The sequence below is a fragment of the Myotis brandtii genome, unplaced genomic scaffold (assembly GCF_000412655.1).
Source record: "Myotis brandtii unplaced genomic scaffold, ASM41265v1 scaffold504, whole genome shotgun sequence".
Lineage (NCBI taxonomy): Eukaryota > Metazoa > Chordata > Mammalia > Chiroptera > Vespertilionidae > Myotis > Myotis brandtii.
This window is the reverse complement of record NW_005369217.1, coordinates 3,399,590-3,412,837: the sequence shown is the minus strand read 5'-3', so window position 1 is coordinate 3,412,837 and position 13,248 is coordinate 3,399,590. Positions and strand designations below refer to the sequence as shown.

The window sequence follows — 13,248 nt, the reverse complement described above, 5'->3', positions numbered from 1 at the left end:
GCCTTTATCATGTTGAGATATGCTCCCTCTATTCCAACTTTGCTGAGAGTTTTTATCAAAAATGGGTGTTGGATTTTGTCGAATGCTTTTTCTGCATCTATTGATATGATTATGTGATTTTTGTCTTTCCTTTTGTTTATGTGATGTATCACATTTAGTGATTTGAGAATATTGTACCAGCCTTGCATCCCTGGAATAAAGCCCACTTGATCATGGTGTATGATCTTTTTAATATATTTCCAGATGCGCCTTGCTAATATTTTGTTGAGGATTTTAGCATCTATGTTCATCAGGGATATCGGCCTGTAATTCTCTTTCTTTGTAGTGTCTTTATCTGGTTTTGGAATTAGGATAATGTTGGCTTCATAAAAAGAGTTTGGAAGTGTTCCTTCCTCTTAAATTTTCTGAAATAGTTTGAGGAGTATAGGTGTTAGTTCTCCCTTGAATGTTTGGAAAAACTCCCCTGTGAAGCTGTCCAGACCTGGGCTTTTGTTTGGTGAAGTTTTTTGTTTTTTATTACTGCTTCTATTTCATCAGTTGTTATTGGGCTATTCAGGTTTTTTTATTCTTCCTGATTCCATTTTGGGAGATTGTATTTTTCTAGGAATTTATCTATTTCATCCACATTGTCCAGCTTGTTGGCATAAAGTTTTTCATAGTATTTTCTTATAACCCTTTGTATTTCTGTGGTGTCCATGGTTACTTCTCCATTTTCTTTTCTAATTTTATTTATTTGGGTCTTCTCTCTTTGTTTCTTGATGAGTCTTGCTAATGGTCTATCAATTTTGTTTATCCTTTCAAAGAACCAGTTCTTGGCTTCACTGATTTTTTTTTTTATTTTTAGTCTCTATGTTATTTATTTCTGCTCTGATCTTTATTTCCTTCCTACTTACTCTAGTATTTTCTTGTTGTTCTCTTTCTAGTTTTTTATTGGTAACCCATTCATTGTTTAATAACATGCTATTTAGCCTCTATGTGTTTGAATGTTTTGGGGTGTTTTTACTATAGTTGATTTCTAATTTCACTCCACTGTGATCTGAGAAGATACTTCCTATGATTTCAATCTTCTTGAACTTGAAGAGACTTGTTTTGTGAATGATCCATGTGCACATGAGAAGAATGTATGTTCTGCAGCTTTGGGGTGAAATTTTCTGTAAATGTCTATTAAATTCATCTGTTCCAGTGTGTTCTTTAGAGTCTCTGTTTCCTTGTTAAGTTTTTGTCTGGAAATTCTGTCCAGGGAAATCAGAAGGGTGTTAAAGTCCCCTATTATGACTGTATTGTTGTCAATCTCTCCATTAAAGTCCTTTAGAAGTTTCTTTATATATTTAGGTGCACCTATATTGGGTGCATAAATGTTTACCGTTATAACCTCCTCTTGTTGGATCAATCACTTTAGTATTGTGTAGTGACCTCTGTTGTCTCTTGTGATGGCCTTCATTTTAAAGTCTATTTTGTTGGATATAAATATTGCTACTCCAGCTTTTTTTTCTTTCCCATTTGCATGGAAATTTTTTTTCTATCCTTTCACTTTCATCCTGTGTGTGTCTTTGTTTTGAGGTGGGTCTCTTGTAGACAGCATATAGTTGAGTCATGTTTTTGTATTCATTCAGCTACCCTACACCTTTTGATTGGAGCATTTAATCCATTTACATTTCAGGTTATTATTGAGAGGTATTTATTTATAGCCATTTTAATTCTGTATGGCTAGGTTTTTCTAGGTTTCGCTGTATGACTAGGTTTCTTCTCAGCAATCTCTTACAGCAATCCCTTTAGCATTTCTTGTAATGCTGGCTTGGTGGTGATGAACTCCATTAGCCTTTTTTTTTTGTCTGGTAAGATCTTTATTTGACCATCTATTTTGAATGATAACCTTGCTGGATATGGTAATCTTGGTTTCAGATGCTTGCTTTCTATTACCTGTGTACTTCATGCCATTCCCTTCTGGCCTGTAGAGTTTCTGATGGGAAATCAGATGTCAACCTTATGGGAACTGCTTTGTAGGTAACAGTTTTCTTTTCTCTTGCTGTCTTTAAGGTTCTCTCTTTGTGTTTAACTTTTGGCATTTTAATTATGATGTGTCTGGCATGAGTCTGTTTGGGTTCTTCTTGTTTGGGGTTCTCTGTGCCTCCTGAGCTTGTGTGACTTTTTCCTTTACCAGGTTAGGGAAATTCTCTACCATTATTTCTTCAAACACTTTCTCTATCCCATTCTCCCTTTCTGCCTCTTCTGGCATACCTGCTATTCTAATATTGTTACAGTTCACATTGTCCCAAAGATCCCTTAAGCTGTCCTCCTGTTTTTTAATTCTTTTTTCTTTTTGGTTCTTTTATTGAGTGATATTTTCAACTCTGTCTTCTAATTCACTGATTCAATCCTCAGCTTCCCCTAATCTACTGTGTATTCCTTCCAATGTGTTCTTTATTTGTGTGATGTCATTCTGTATCTCAGACCTTTCTTTTTTTATAGTTACTATATCTTTTTTCATACTGTTGAGCATTTTTACCATCATTACTCTGAACTCTGTTTCAGATAAATTTCTTATCTCAGCTTCATTTACCTCTTCTGGAGAATTCTCTAGTCCTTTCATTTGGGGGTTGTTTCTTTGTTTCCTCATTTTTGTTGTCTGTGTGGGTTTGTGACTGTGTATTAGGTAGACCCTCTACACCTCTCAATCTCTAGTGCAGGACAGTGTTAAAGGCTGTTTCTGATTAATTGGATCAGGCAAAGACTCAAACCTCCAGAGACTGCCTCTGTCTACAGACTAATAGGATTCTGACTTGAATTGCCCCCAGGCAATCATCCTCAGGTGTAGTGAGAGTTTTATCAACAGGGTGGGGCAGTTGCTTCTGCCTGGAGGATAATTGTTATTTTTAATCTCTTAAGTAGCCTCAGGGCAAGGTGTTTTCCAATAGGGTGTGTCAACTGTGTTCCCCCCAGGCAAGGCAGATGTTTACGTGAGGGAATGACTCAGCCCAGGAAACTTGGGGTGTCTGCCTTCAGAGCTCTATCCCCTTAAACCCCAGTCCTAGGTTCTGTTCTCACAGCTCCAGTCCACTTCACCCTCCCTTTGCTAGAGCAAAAGGTGGGTGCCTTCACAGGGAATTTTTGTGTGTTGGCCTTCAAAAGGGTGCCTGAACTTTCGGCTGCCATTCCCTGGCAGACAGCCCCTCCACTGCTTTTTACAGCTAGATGTTATGTGGGTACCCTCCTCAGTTTGGGGAGCCCAACTTGGGGATTATATCCCAGAGTTCTCAGTTGCATACTCCCTCCCCCGCCCCCCCGACACACACACACAGCTGAGATATCTCTCCGGGACTTCAGTTGCTGCCTGTGGGCATCCGGCAAGCCCTTTGGTGCCTCCACCTCTCCTACCAGTCTCTATGCGTTCTCCACCTTCAGTCCTTGGGTATCAGGGTTCTCTCCTGTGAATTTTCCATTGATTATTCAGGAGCCTTTCCATATTTCCATTGTAATTCCAGCTTGTTTCTGGGAGCATGTCCGTGCAGCATCCACTTACTCTGCCACCATTTTTCAGGGTCTTGTTTTCTTATACATTCAGCCACTGTATGTCTTTTGATTGAAGCATTTAGTCCATTTACATGTAAAGTGATTGTTGATAGATATGTAGTTATTGCCATTTTATTATTCATATCTTTGATCTGTCTCTTCTTCTTAAGGAAATTCCTTTAACATTCCTGTAATACTGGATTGGTGGTGATGAATTTGTTTAGCTTTTCCTTGTCTGGGAAGCTCTTTATCAGTCCTTCAGTTCTAAATGATTGCTTTGCTGGATAGAGTTATCTTGGTTGTGGGTCCTTGATTTTTATCAATTAAATATTTCATGCCAATCCCTTCTGACCAGGTAAGTTTCTATTGAGAAATCAGTGAACAGCCTGTGGGAGCTCCTTTGTAGGTAAGTAACTGCTTTTTTTTTTTTTTGCTGCTTTTAAGATTCTCTCTTTGTCTTTAACTCTTGGCATTTTAATTATGGTGTGTCTTGGTATGGGCCTCTTAGGGTTCATCTTGTTTGGGATTCTCTGTGCTTTCTGGGCTTGTATATGTATTTCCTTTGCCAGGTTAGGGAAGTTTTCTGTCATTATTTTTTTTTATAAAATATTATTTTATTTATTTATTTTTAGTTTAGTGATTTTTAGAAAGAGAGAGAAAGGGAGAGGGAGAGAGAGAGAGAAACATTGATGTGAGACACATCAGTCAGCTGCCTCCTGCATGCCCCCTACCAGGGATTGAGCCTGCAACCCAGACGTGTGCCCTTGACTGAGAATCAAACTGGCAACCTTTTGGTGCACAGGATGATGCCCAACCAACTGACCCATGCTGGCAAAGGCTTAAATTTTATATTTAATTAAAGTTTATATTCAATATTATTTTATGTTTGTTTCAGGTATGCAACATAGTGGTTAGACAATCACATACTTTACAAAATGGTCCCCCTACACTGTCATTATTTCTTTATATAGGTTTTCAATCTCTTGTTCTCTTTCTCTTTTTCTTCTGGTATCTCTATGAAGCAAATGTTGGTACACTTAATGTCCCAGTAATCCCTTAAACCATTCTCATTTTAAAAAATGTTTTTTCTTTTTTCTGTTCTGTTTGGGTGTTTTCTGTTACCTTGTCTTCCAAATTGCTGATTCAGTCCTCTGCTTCATTTACTCTACTATTGCTTTCTTGTATAGTTTTCCTTATTTCAGTTATTGTATTCTTAATTTCTGTTTGGCTATTTTATATGTTTTCCATTTCCATTTTTATGTTTTCTATATCTTTGTTAAAGTTCTCACTAAGTACATCTTCTCTTCCCCTACATTTTTTTTAACACCTTTATAACCAGTGTTTTGAACTCTGAATCTGATCAATTGCTTGTATCCATTTTCTTTAGTTCTTTTTCTGAAGTTTTGTCCTGTTCTTTTATTTGGGACATGTTTTTTTTGTCTACTTATTTTGACTGATTCTTTGTGTTTGTTTTTATGTATTAGGTGGTTCTGCTCTGTCTTCCATCTTGGTAGATTGATCTTATGTAGTAGTTGTCCTTTGGAGCCCAGTAGCACAGTCTTCCTGGTCACCTGAGCCAGGTGCTTCAAGGGTGTCCTTGTGTGGGTAGTGTGTGGCCTCCTGTTGTAGTTGAGTCTTGAATGCTGTTAGTACATCAGTGAAAGTACTTGATCCTTAGGCTGACTTGCTGTGAGGGATGGCTGTGACTACATCGGATGAGCTGTTGTGCAGGGGCTAACCCCATGGAGCCTGATTCATTTTAGCAGGACTCTGGTACCTGTTGAGTCCACTCTTTGGGTTGGTCATTTGTAGAGCTAACTGGGTAGTATTCTGGGGTTGTCTGAAGCCAGCCACCGGGTATGTTGGTTCTGGGCCTCTTAGGAGGGGCTCTGGTGCAGGCCACGTCAGCCACTGCCTGTGCCTAGCCTGGGGCTACCTAGCTTGGCCACACTGAGGCCAGACACTGCTTGTTTGGGATTTTTGAGCCTTTGAAAAATTTTAGAAAAGTTCATAGCTTAAGCTGAGACTGGCCATTTGTATGGAAAAGCTACTTAAAGCAGATTGGACAGGCCCGAGAGTTGGGTAGGACAGGGTCTCAGGGAATCACCAGGACAGGGAAAATGGTATTAGCCATATTGGTAGAGATTCAGACCTGTTTCCCACCTGTGCCTACAGACTGTGTTGTGGGAGGGCTCAACACAGGAACAATGGCCTCTGCCAGCACTTCTGTCTGGGAGAAAGCTGCCTCTCCAGCCCTCGCCCTGACGCTGGACAAGTCTGTTTCTCCCAAAGCCAGATGAGTCAGTTCCTCTCCTATGTTACTGGTGCCTTTTGAGCTACTGTCCCAATGCTGGAGCTCAGAGCTAGTAAGTCCATGAATGGGCCCTTTAAGAGGAATGCCTGGTACTCCTGCAGCCCTCTATCTCACTCAGCTGCAATCCTCGCTGATTTTCACAGCCAGAAGTTATGAGGGCTTCTCTTCCCAGCACTAGAACCCTGGGCTGGGGAGCCTTGTGTGGGGTTGGGATCCCCTCATTATTTATGGGGAGATCTTCACAGCCAAGTTATCCCTCCTGTTTCTTAACCACCACTCCATGGTTGTGGGACCAGCTCGTTTTGTATCTCCACCCCTCCTACTGGCCTCAACATGGCTTCTTTTTATCCTTAGTTATAAGACTTCTGTTCAGCTAGTCTTTGGCTTGTTGCCAAGAATGATTGTTCTGTAATTTAGTTGTAATTTTGATGTGGCTGTGGTAGGAAGCCAGCCCAGCATTTACCAACTCTGCCATCTTCTTTTTGATAGTAGCCATCCAATGAGTGTGAGGTGAAATGGGATTTGTAAAAGATTGATTGAAGAGCCAGAAAAGAAATTGAGGACAAAATACAATACAAGATTTGAGCCATAAAACAAACAAACACACACAGTGTAGAATCAAATGAGTGGCCTGGGGAAAGGCAGGAGCTCATCACAGGGAGTGAAAGCAGTAAGAGGGAAAATGATAGCCCTCTTGTGGAGGATAGGCAAAGCCATATACCATATGAAGCAGGAAAATAATGCAAAGATATGATAAGAATGCCCTGGCTAGTGTGATTCAGCAGTTAGAGCATCAGCCTATGCACTGAAGGGTAGTGTGTTCAATTCCCAGTCAAGGGCACATACCTCTGTTGCAGGTTCCATCCCCGGCCCTGGTCAGGGTGCATGCGGGAGGCAACCAATCAATGTGTCTCTCTCACATCAATGTTTCTCTCTTTCTCTCACCCTCCCTCCCTTCCACCATCACTAAAAATTAATAGAAAAAATATCTTCAAGTGAGGATTAACAACAACAAAAAAAGATATAACAAGAAGATTTTTCTGAAAGGAAGAACTAAATCTTTGGTCACATGGTCATGCCACATGCGCGAAAAGGAGAAAGAAAATGACCAAGTTATGCCCTAATCTAAAGCTTCAGTACTGTAAACTCCAGACAGAAAAAGCAAGTTTATAAAATGGGGATATCAAGTTGGTTTCAGAATTCTCCACACCAATGTTCTCTACCATGAAATATGAGCAGGATCTACAAACTTATAAGAAGAATAAAATCATTAAAATTACATAAAATTGTATTAATAATTTGAAAGAATAATATTAAAATAATATAATATGAACATTTTAAATAAATATAAGTTACTATTTGGCAGTGAAGGAATAAGCAGACTGTCTTGATTTGAAAGAACTAAAGGAAGATAGTAACCATGAGCACTTCCTCAGAAAAATTGCCTTATGATGAATTTGACCCAAAGATTTAAATCAAAAGAACAAACTCAGGAATAAAAATTCCATGGTTATAAAACAGTAACAAAAAAACCATGGGTGACCATTCAAGCCATTATAATGTAGTTTTAAGACTAAACAACTGGGGAAGGGAGTATTATACTTACAGAAGCATGTAAATGTTATGCACCTGGCAAAATAAAATGAGGTAGGCAACAAAAATCAAGAGGTGTGAAGAAAGGGAGAGGAAATATAAAGTATTCATTATAGAGAATTAATGTTACAATAAGCAATATATCTCGTAAATTTTCATAAACTTTTCTCAGCATTGATTCTTGTGTGTGTGTGTGTGTGTGTGTGTGTGTGTTTTAAGCATTTTAACTGGATTCTTGTGTGTGTGTGTGTGTGTGTGTGTGTGTGTGTGTGTGTGTGGTTTGCATGTGTTTTAAGTATTTTAACTTCAGGTCAGAAAGCCATTTAGTTTCTCTTTTCTTCTTCTTCTGTTATATTAAAAAATTTAAATAACTCTTAGAAAAATAGCTGTTAGATTATTCTTCTAACAGTATATGTCCAAAATTATGTTCAACAACTGTGAATACAATGGTGGGATATTGGATGATTTGTTTTCTTCTTTGTACTTTTTTGAGTTGCTTGAATTTTTTAATGAGCCCATATTTTTTATAAAAGTCATAAAATTAATAGTTAATATAAAATACTGGTCAGTGGTATCATTGTTCTAATTGCTACTTAGTCATTTTTTTAAAAAATTATAATCTTGATAAACACCAGAAAGAGCCCTTGACAATAATTTTACAACTCATGCCAAAGGCAGGTGAGTGGGAAACATTATCTATTCTAATAAGATACCTTTTGTCTTCTTATGTGTAATAATACTTGTGTGTGATGCTAATTAGACCGGACAACCTTCCAGACAAAGCCAGGGCTGTGAGGGCTGAGGAAAGCCGCCGCGGCTGCGAGGACCAAGCCCCTTGCACAAATTTTGTGCATCGGGCCTCTAGGTGACTTCATAAATCAAAACAGTGAGCGGGTGAGTGTGAAGTGGGATTGACCTGTGATGCTGGTGACAGAAAATGCAGTACAATGTGCTATCGTGCAGATGTCTGAGCCAGGAATGTGGAGACCCCACTTCTAGTCCTGGCCTAACGAGTAACCAGCACCATAATTGAGGATATTTGGAGTCCTCAATCTCTGCACTTTGCTACAGTGAACTTCATTCACTTTTTTGAATGCACCATGTTCTCCTGCCTCAGGGCTTTTTCACAATGCAGCTCTTTCTGCACAGGGTGCATCATACATACCTTTCCTTTACCTTCACTGGTGATGTTCAAGTTTGTCAGCAGAGGGTAGCTGTTCTATTTAGCAGGTTACCCTCCAGCACTAGCCAGTCCTGCAGGCCACAGTGTCACCCCTGTGCCCACTGGCCAGTGCTAGAGGGAACTGGGGCCCCTGCAGGCATCCTCACATTCCTCCGGAACCCTCTTTTTAGCCTCTCCGGTAAGAGAGATGGAAGTGAAAACAGCATGTTTACAAAGCAGTATGTGCGATGTAATTCTAAATGTATGTTTTACATAGAGGACTGAAAGGTAATAGATCAAATCAATTGGTTTCTCTGGTGAGATTTCTAGTTATTTTTATTTTCTTGTTTTCAAATTTTCTGTAATAAACGCTGAATTTTCATAGATGCTGAATGGTATTTCTCAAGCCCCTATCTATGGCTTTGTACTGAGCACCCCCCAAGAAGACTAGGAAAAATTGGTCCCTGATATTTGGAAATGTACGTCATTCTCCCCATGTTTTCCATTCTCTCCCCCCGTACCCCCCACCCCATGATGTTTTTTCTTGCTCTTTTCACGTTGGTGTCTTTCTCCTCCCCAGGTAACCAGGTAACTGGAATCCCTGCACACATCCTCAACAGCTCCCCCTCAGACCGGCAGATTAACCAGCTGGCCCAGAGGCTGGGCCCTGAGTGGGAGCCCATGGTGCTGTCTCTGGGACTGTCCCAGACAGATATCTACCGCTGTAAGGCCAACCACCCCCACAACGTGCAGTCACAGATGGTGGAGGCCTTCGTCCGCTGGAGGCAGCGCTACGGGAAGCAGGCCACCTTCCAGAGCTTGCAAAGGGGCCTCCAGGCCGTGGAGGGGGACCTCTCCGTACTCCAGCACATGCTGGAATGATGGTGCCTCCATCAGCCCTCTGGGAAGTGTGTCCCCAAGTCACATGTGCCCTGGGCAGGTAGTACTTGTGTGTGTGTGTGTGTGTGTGTGTGTGTGTATGTGATTTCTTCTTAATGATCCTTAGATGAAAGGAGAAAGTGGGATTTCCACTTGACATTACCTAAAAGGCTGGATTGCTCAGATCTTCAGATCTCCCACACTGGCTTGACAATTCATTGTTTTCAATTGCTCAAAGACTGCATTGTCTTCATTGTTCGGGTTTTAATTCTGTGGTTACCTTTTAATAGACTGGCAAAACATAGTGGCTCCAAAGCTATGCTGTGTTATCACATTACATGCAGGTGTCCTATCCATAGATCACCCGCTTTTGCGTTGCCTGGGAACTGAACTGTGGACTTTGCTGTTTGTAATGATGATGATAATAAGAAGTGAATTACTATACACAATGTGACCCTTTCATGAGAAAGTGTTGTTTGTTTTTCTTCATTCTTGTATTGCGTAGGTTAAGAGTGTAAATTTATAGAAGTTGTTTCTCTGGAACAGAATTGATAGCAACAAGAAAATGGCTACTTTCTTCAGTCAAGATAAATAGCTCTGGCAGGGTGTCTGCATTAAATTTAAGACACTAAAGCCTTCTGCAAAGACCAGTTCAAGTACCAGCATGTATTCCTGAGCCCTTCATCTCTAAAAGATTGCTTAAGAAAATCCTGTACCATTTATTTAAAGGATTTAGTCCGGGAACAGAAGGAGGTATAGTCTTTCCATCGAAGCCCTGATGATTGAAGTGTTATGCTCTTAAGGAGTATGATTTAGACTTCTGTCCTTTTTACTAAAAACACATGTTATTTGCCAAATGCTTTACTGTTTCAAGGCTTTTCATATATGGGATCTCATTTGGACCTCACAAAGATCCTGTGAAGTAGTTGGCCAAGAGGGGTGAGCCGCCCCCTGCAGGGAGATTAAGTGATTAGCCTGCTGAATGAGCTAGAATGTGTGCTTTGGAGCGCTGTTCCCATGTGTCCTTTGCAATGGCTCATGCGGCTTCTCCTCTCTCATACAAGCTCATTGAAGAAACTCTGAGTCCTGCTCTCTGCCTGCTAGCAGCATGGCCCTGGATAAGTTACTTCACTTCTCTAAGCCTCTCAGTTTTCCTCGTTTGTAAAATGAGGAAATGATTGTTCCCACCTCCAAGATGTTTGGGATGATAAAGGGAATAGTGCTGCCTGGCCCATAGTCACCTCTTGGGAACCTGCTGCTGTGGCTGAACCTGGGAGCAGTTCACAGATAAAGCTGCGCAGTGGCTAACGCTGAGCACACTGTAGGAAGTGCCACCCTGCTTCTTGCTAAGCTTTAAAATGTGATGTGATTGTATTAACTCTACAATGGGTCCAATCAAGGGAGCGACAGGTGAACATCCCAATTTGTGATCTGAGCTTCTGAATAATCAGAGAATCTATTGCTTAATCCTAATCTAACTCAGGCTGTTTCAAAGGGAAAAAATTATACTTTTTATCTCTCTCCATTCTGGGTTCAAAGTGCATAGAGTAGTGGACTTGAGCATGAAGTGGATGCTCAAAATGATGACAGTGGTGTGTTGATAACATCCTTTTGGATGTCTGGCAACTATATTCCCTTTACTAAAAAAGGTCAGTTATTTCACAGTTCAACAAACAGTTCAGAAGAATTGTCTACTGGTTTCATTAGCGCTAATTTTCCATTTTGTAGCCCAGCCATTAATTCATTATCTTGTAAAATTCTCATACTTTTGGCCCCATCACTGCATCCAGTGATAAGACTGTATTTCTTTGGTATCTTCAATAAACTGCTTGTCATTTTGAACCATGGACTTGTTATGTTGTTGCTGTTTATCCCCTGAGTTTGCTAACAGAGAGTTGCTTTGGCATTCGCTCACACCAGATTTATATATGAGAGAATATATCTGGGCTCTGTTGTCTGACTAGATGGCATTTTAGAAGTGGTCAGATGCTTAGCTAAGTCATGTTCCTGCTATTTGCAAGGAGTCTGTCATGTACTAAGACACTCTCTGCTCTGTGGGCAGTGAAAAACAAGTCATGACGAAGTTCCCCAAGGTGGGCTGCCGGGGCCATTAGAGAGCTCTGACTGGCTGCCCTTAATGAGCAGGGTGTCTCCAATGTCAGCTGGCAGCCGCACCTGTGTGGGCCTGCTCACATTGTTGCAGAAGATTTGCAGAATGGAAGAACAGAACATCCAGATCACAGCCTCATTTCTACCTCTGGCCTCAAAGAGTGACGCCAATGACATCAGACTACCTCCCAGGAGAATCAGGTAGGCGTTGTGCTGGCAAGGAGTCCATGTGGTTTTGCATGGAAGAAGACTCTACAATTCCAGAGGTTGCCTACTCCCAATAATATCCTGAATGAGTACAATGGTGTGGCCCAGCATTTGCAGACACTGATTTAAAAAAAAATCTTGCTCAAGTTTGGTTTGATGTATGTATATGTTTGTACATATTCACATGTGTGTGCATGTATGAATATGTCCCCAAACTTTTATTTTTCCATTTCCTCTAATTCCTTTTTTAAAAATTGGGTACACTATTACATATGTCCCCTATTTCCCCCATGCTTTGCTCCCCTCCACCCTAGGCCTTCAATACATTGTTGTCTGTGTCCATTGATCTATGTATACATGCATGTACTAGTATATTCTTTGGCTAATCTCTGTTAGTCCACCCATCCCCTCCCCTCTGAGATCTGTCAGTCTGTTCCATGCATCCATGCCTATGGTCCTATTTTGTTCATTAGTTTATTTTGTTCATTAGTGAGATCATATGGTATTTATTTTTCTCTGACTGGCTTATTTCACTTAGCATCATAATCTCCAAGTCCATACACACTGTCACAAAGGGCAAGAGATCCTTCTTTTTTACTGCTGCATAGTATTCCCTTATGTAAATGTACCACAGCTTTTTTATCCACTCATCTACAGATGGGCACTTGGGCTGTTTCCATATCTTAGCTATTATAAACAATGCTGCTATGAACATAGAGGTGAATATATTCTTTCTGATTCGTGTTTCATGATTCTTAGGATATATTCCCAGAAATGGGCTTGCTGGGTCAAAAAGCAGTTCCATTTTTAATTTTTTGAGGAAACTCCATACTGTTTTCCACAGTGGCTGCACCAGTCTGCATTCCCACCATCAGTGCACTGGGGTTACCTTTTCTCAACATCCTCCCCAGCACTTGCTGTTTGTTGATTTATTTGATGGGAGCCATTCTGACAGGTGTGAGGTGATAGATACCTCAATGATGATTAGTGACATTGAGCATTTTTTTCATATGTCAGTTGACCATCTGTATATCTTCTTTGGAGAAGTGTCTATTCAGGTCCTTTGCTCATTTTTTAATTGGATTGTTTGTCTTCCTGGTGTAGATTTGTATAAGTTCTTTATATATTTTGGAAATTAACCCCTTATCAGCTGTATCATTGGCAAATATATTCTCCCATACTATGGGTTTCCTTTTCATTTTTCTATGCTTTCTTTGCTGTGTAGAAGCTTTTTAGTTTGATGTAGTTCCATTTGTTTAATTTTTTCTTTGTTTCTGTTACCCTAGAAGATATATCAGCAAAAATATTGCTATGCGAGATGTCTGAGATTTTACTGCCTATGTTTTCTTTTAGGATTTTTATGGTTTCATGTGGGGAAGCACGGGACTTAGTTAGAATGTCTGTAAGGAGGATTCTGTAAAAGGTCGGGAGCCTCTGGGAGGACCTTGCCGAAGGCCGCAGCCCCTATCTTGAC

General features: G+C 40.4%; 1 protein-coding gene across 2 annotated transcripts in view; it reads left to right on the top strand.

The window, feature by feature from the left end:
• Nucleotides 1-11,305, top strand: part of CRADD (CASP2 and RIPK1 domain containing adaptor with death domain) — a 187,092-nt gene extending 175,787 nt beyond the window's left edge. For both annotated transcript variants that reach the window (XM_005877025.2, XM_014548342.1), the window contains one exon: nucleotides 9,160-11,305. In XM_005877025.2, the coding sequence (XP_005877087.1) occupies nucleotides 9,160-9,461 (302 nt within the window). In that variant the 3' untranslated portion in view covers nucleotides 9,462-11,305. The remainder of the gene's footprint in view (nucleotides 1-9,159) is intronic.
• The last annotated feature ends 1,943 nt before the right edge of the window (nucleotides 11,306-13,248 follow it).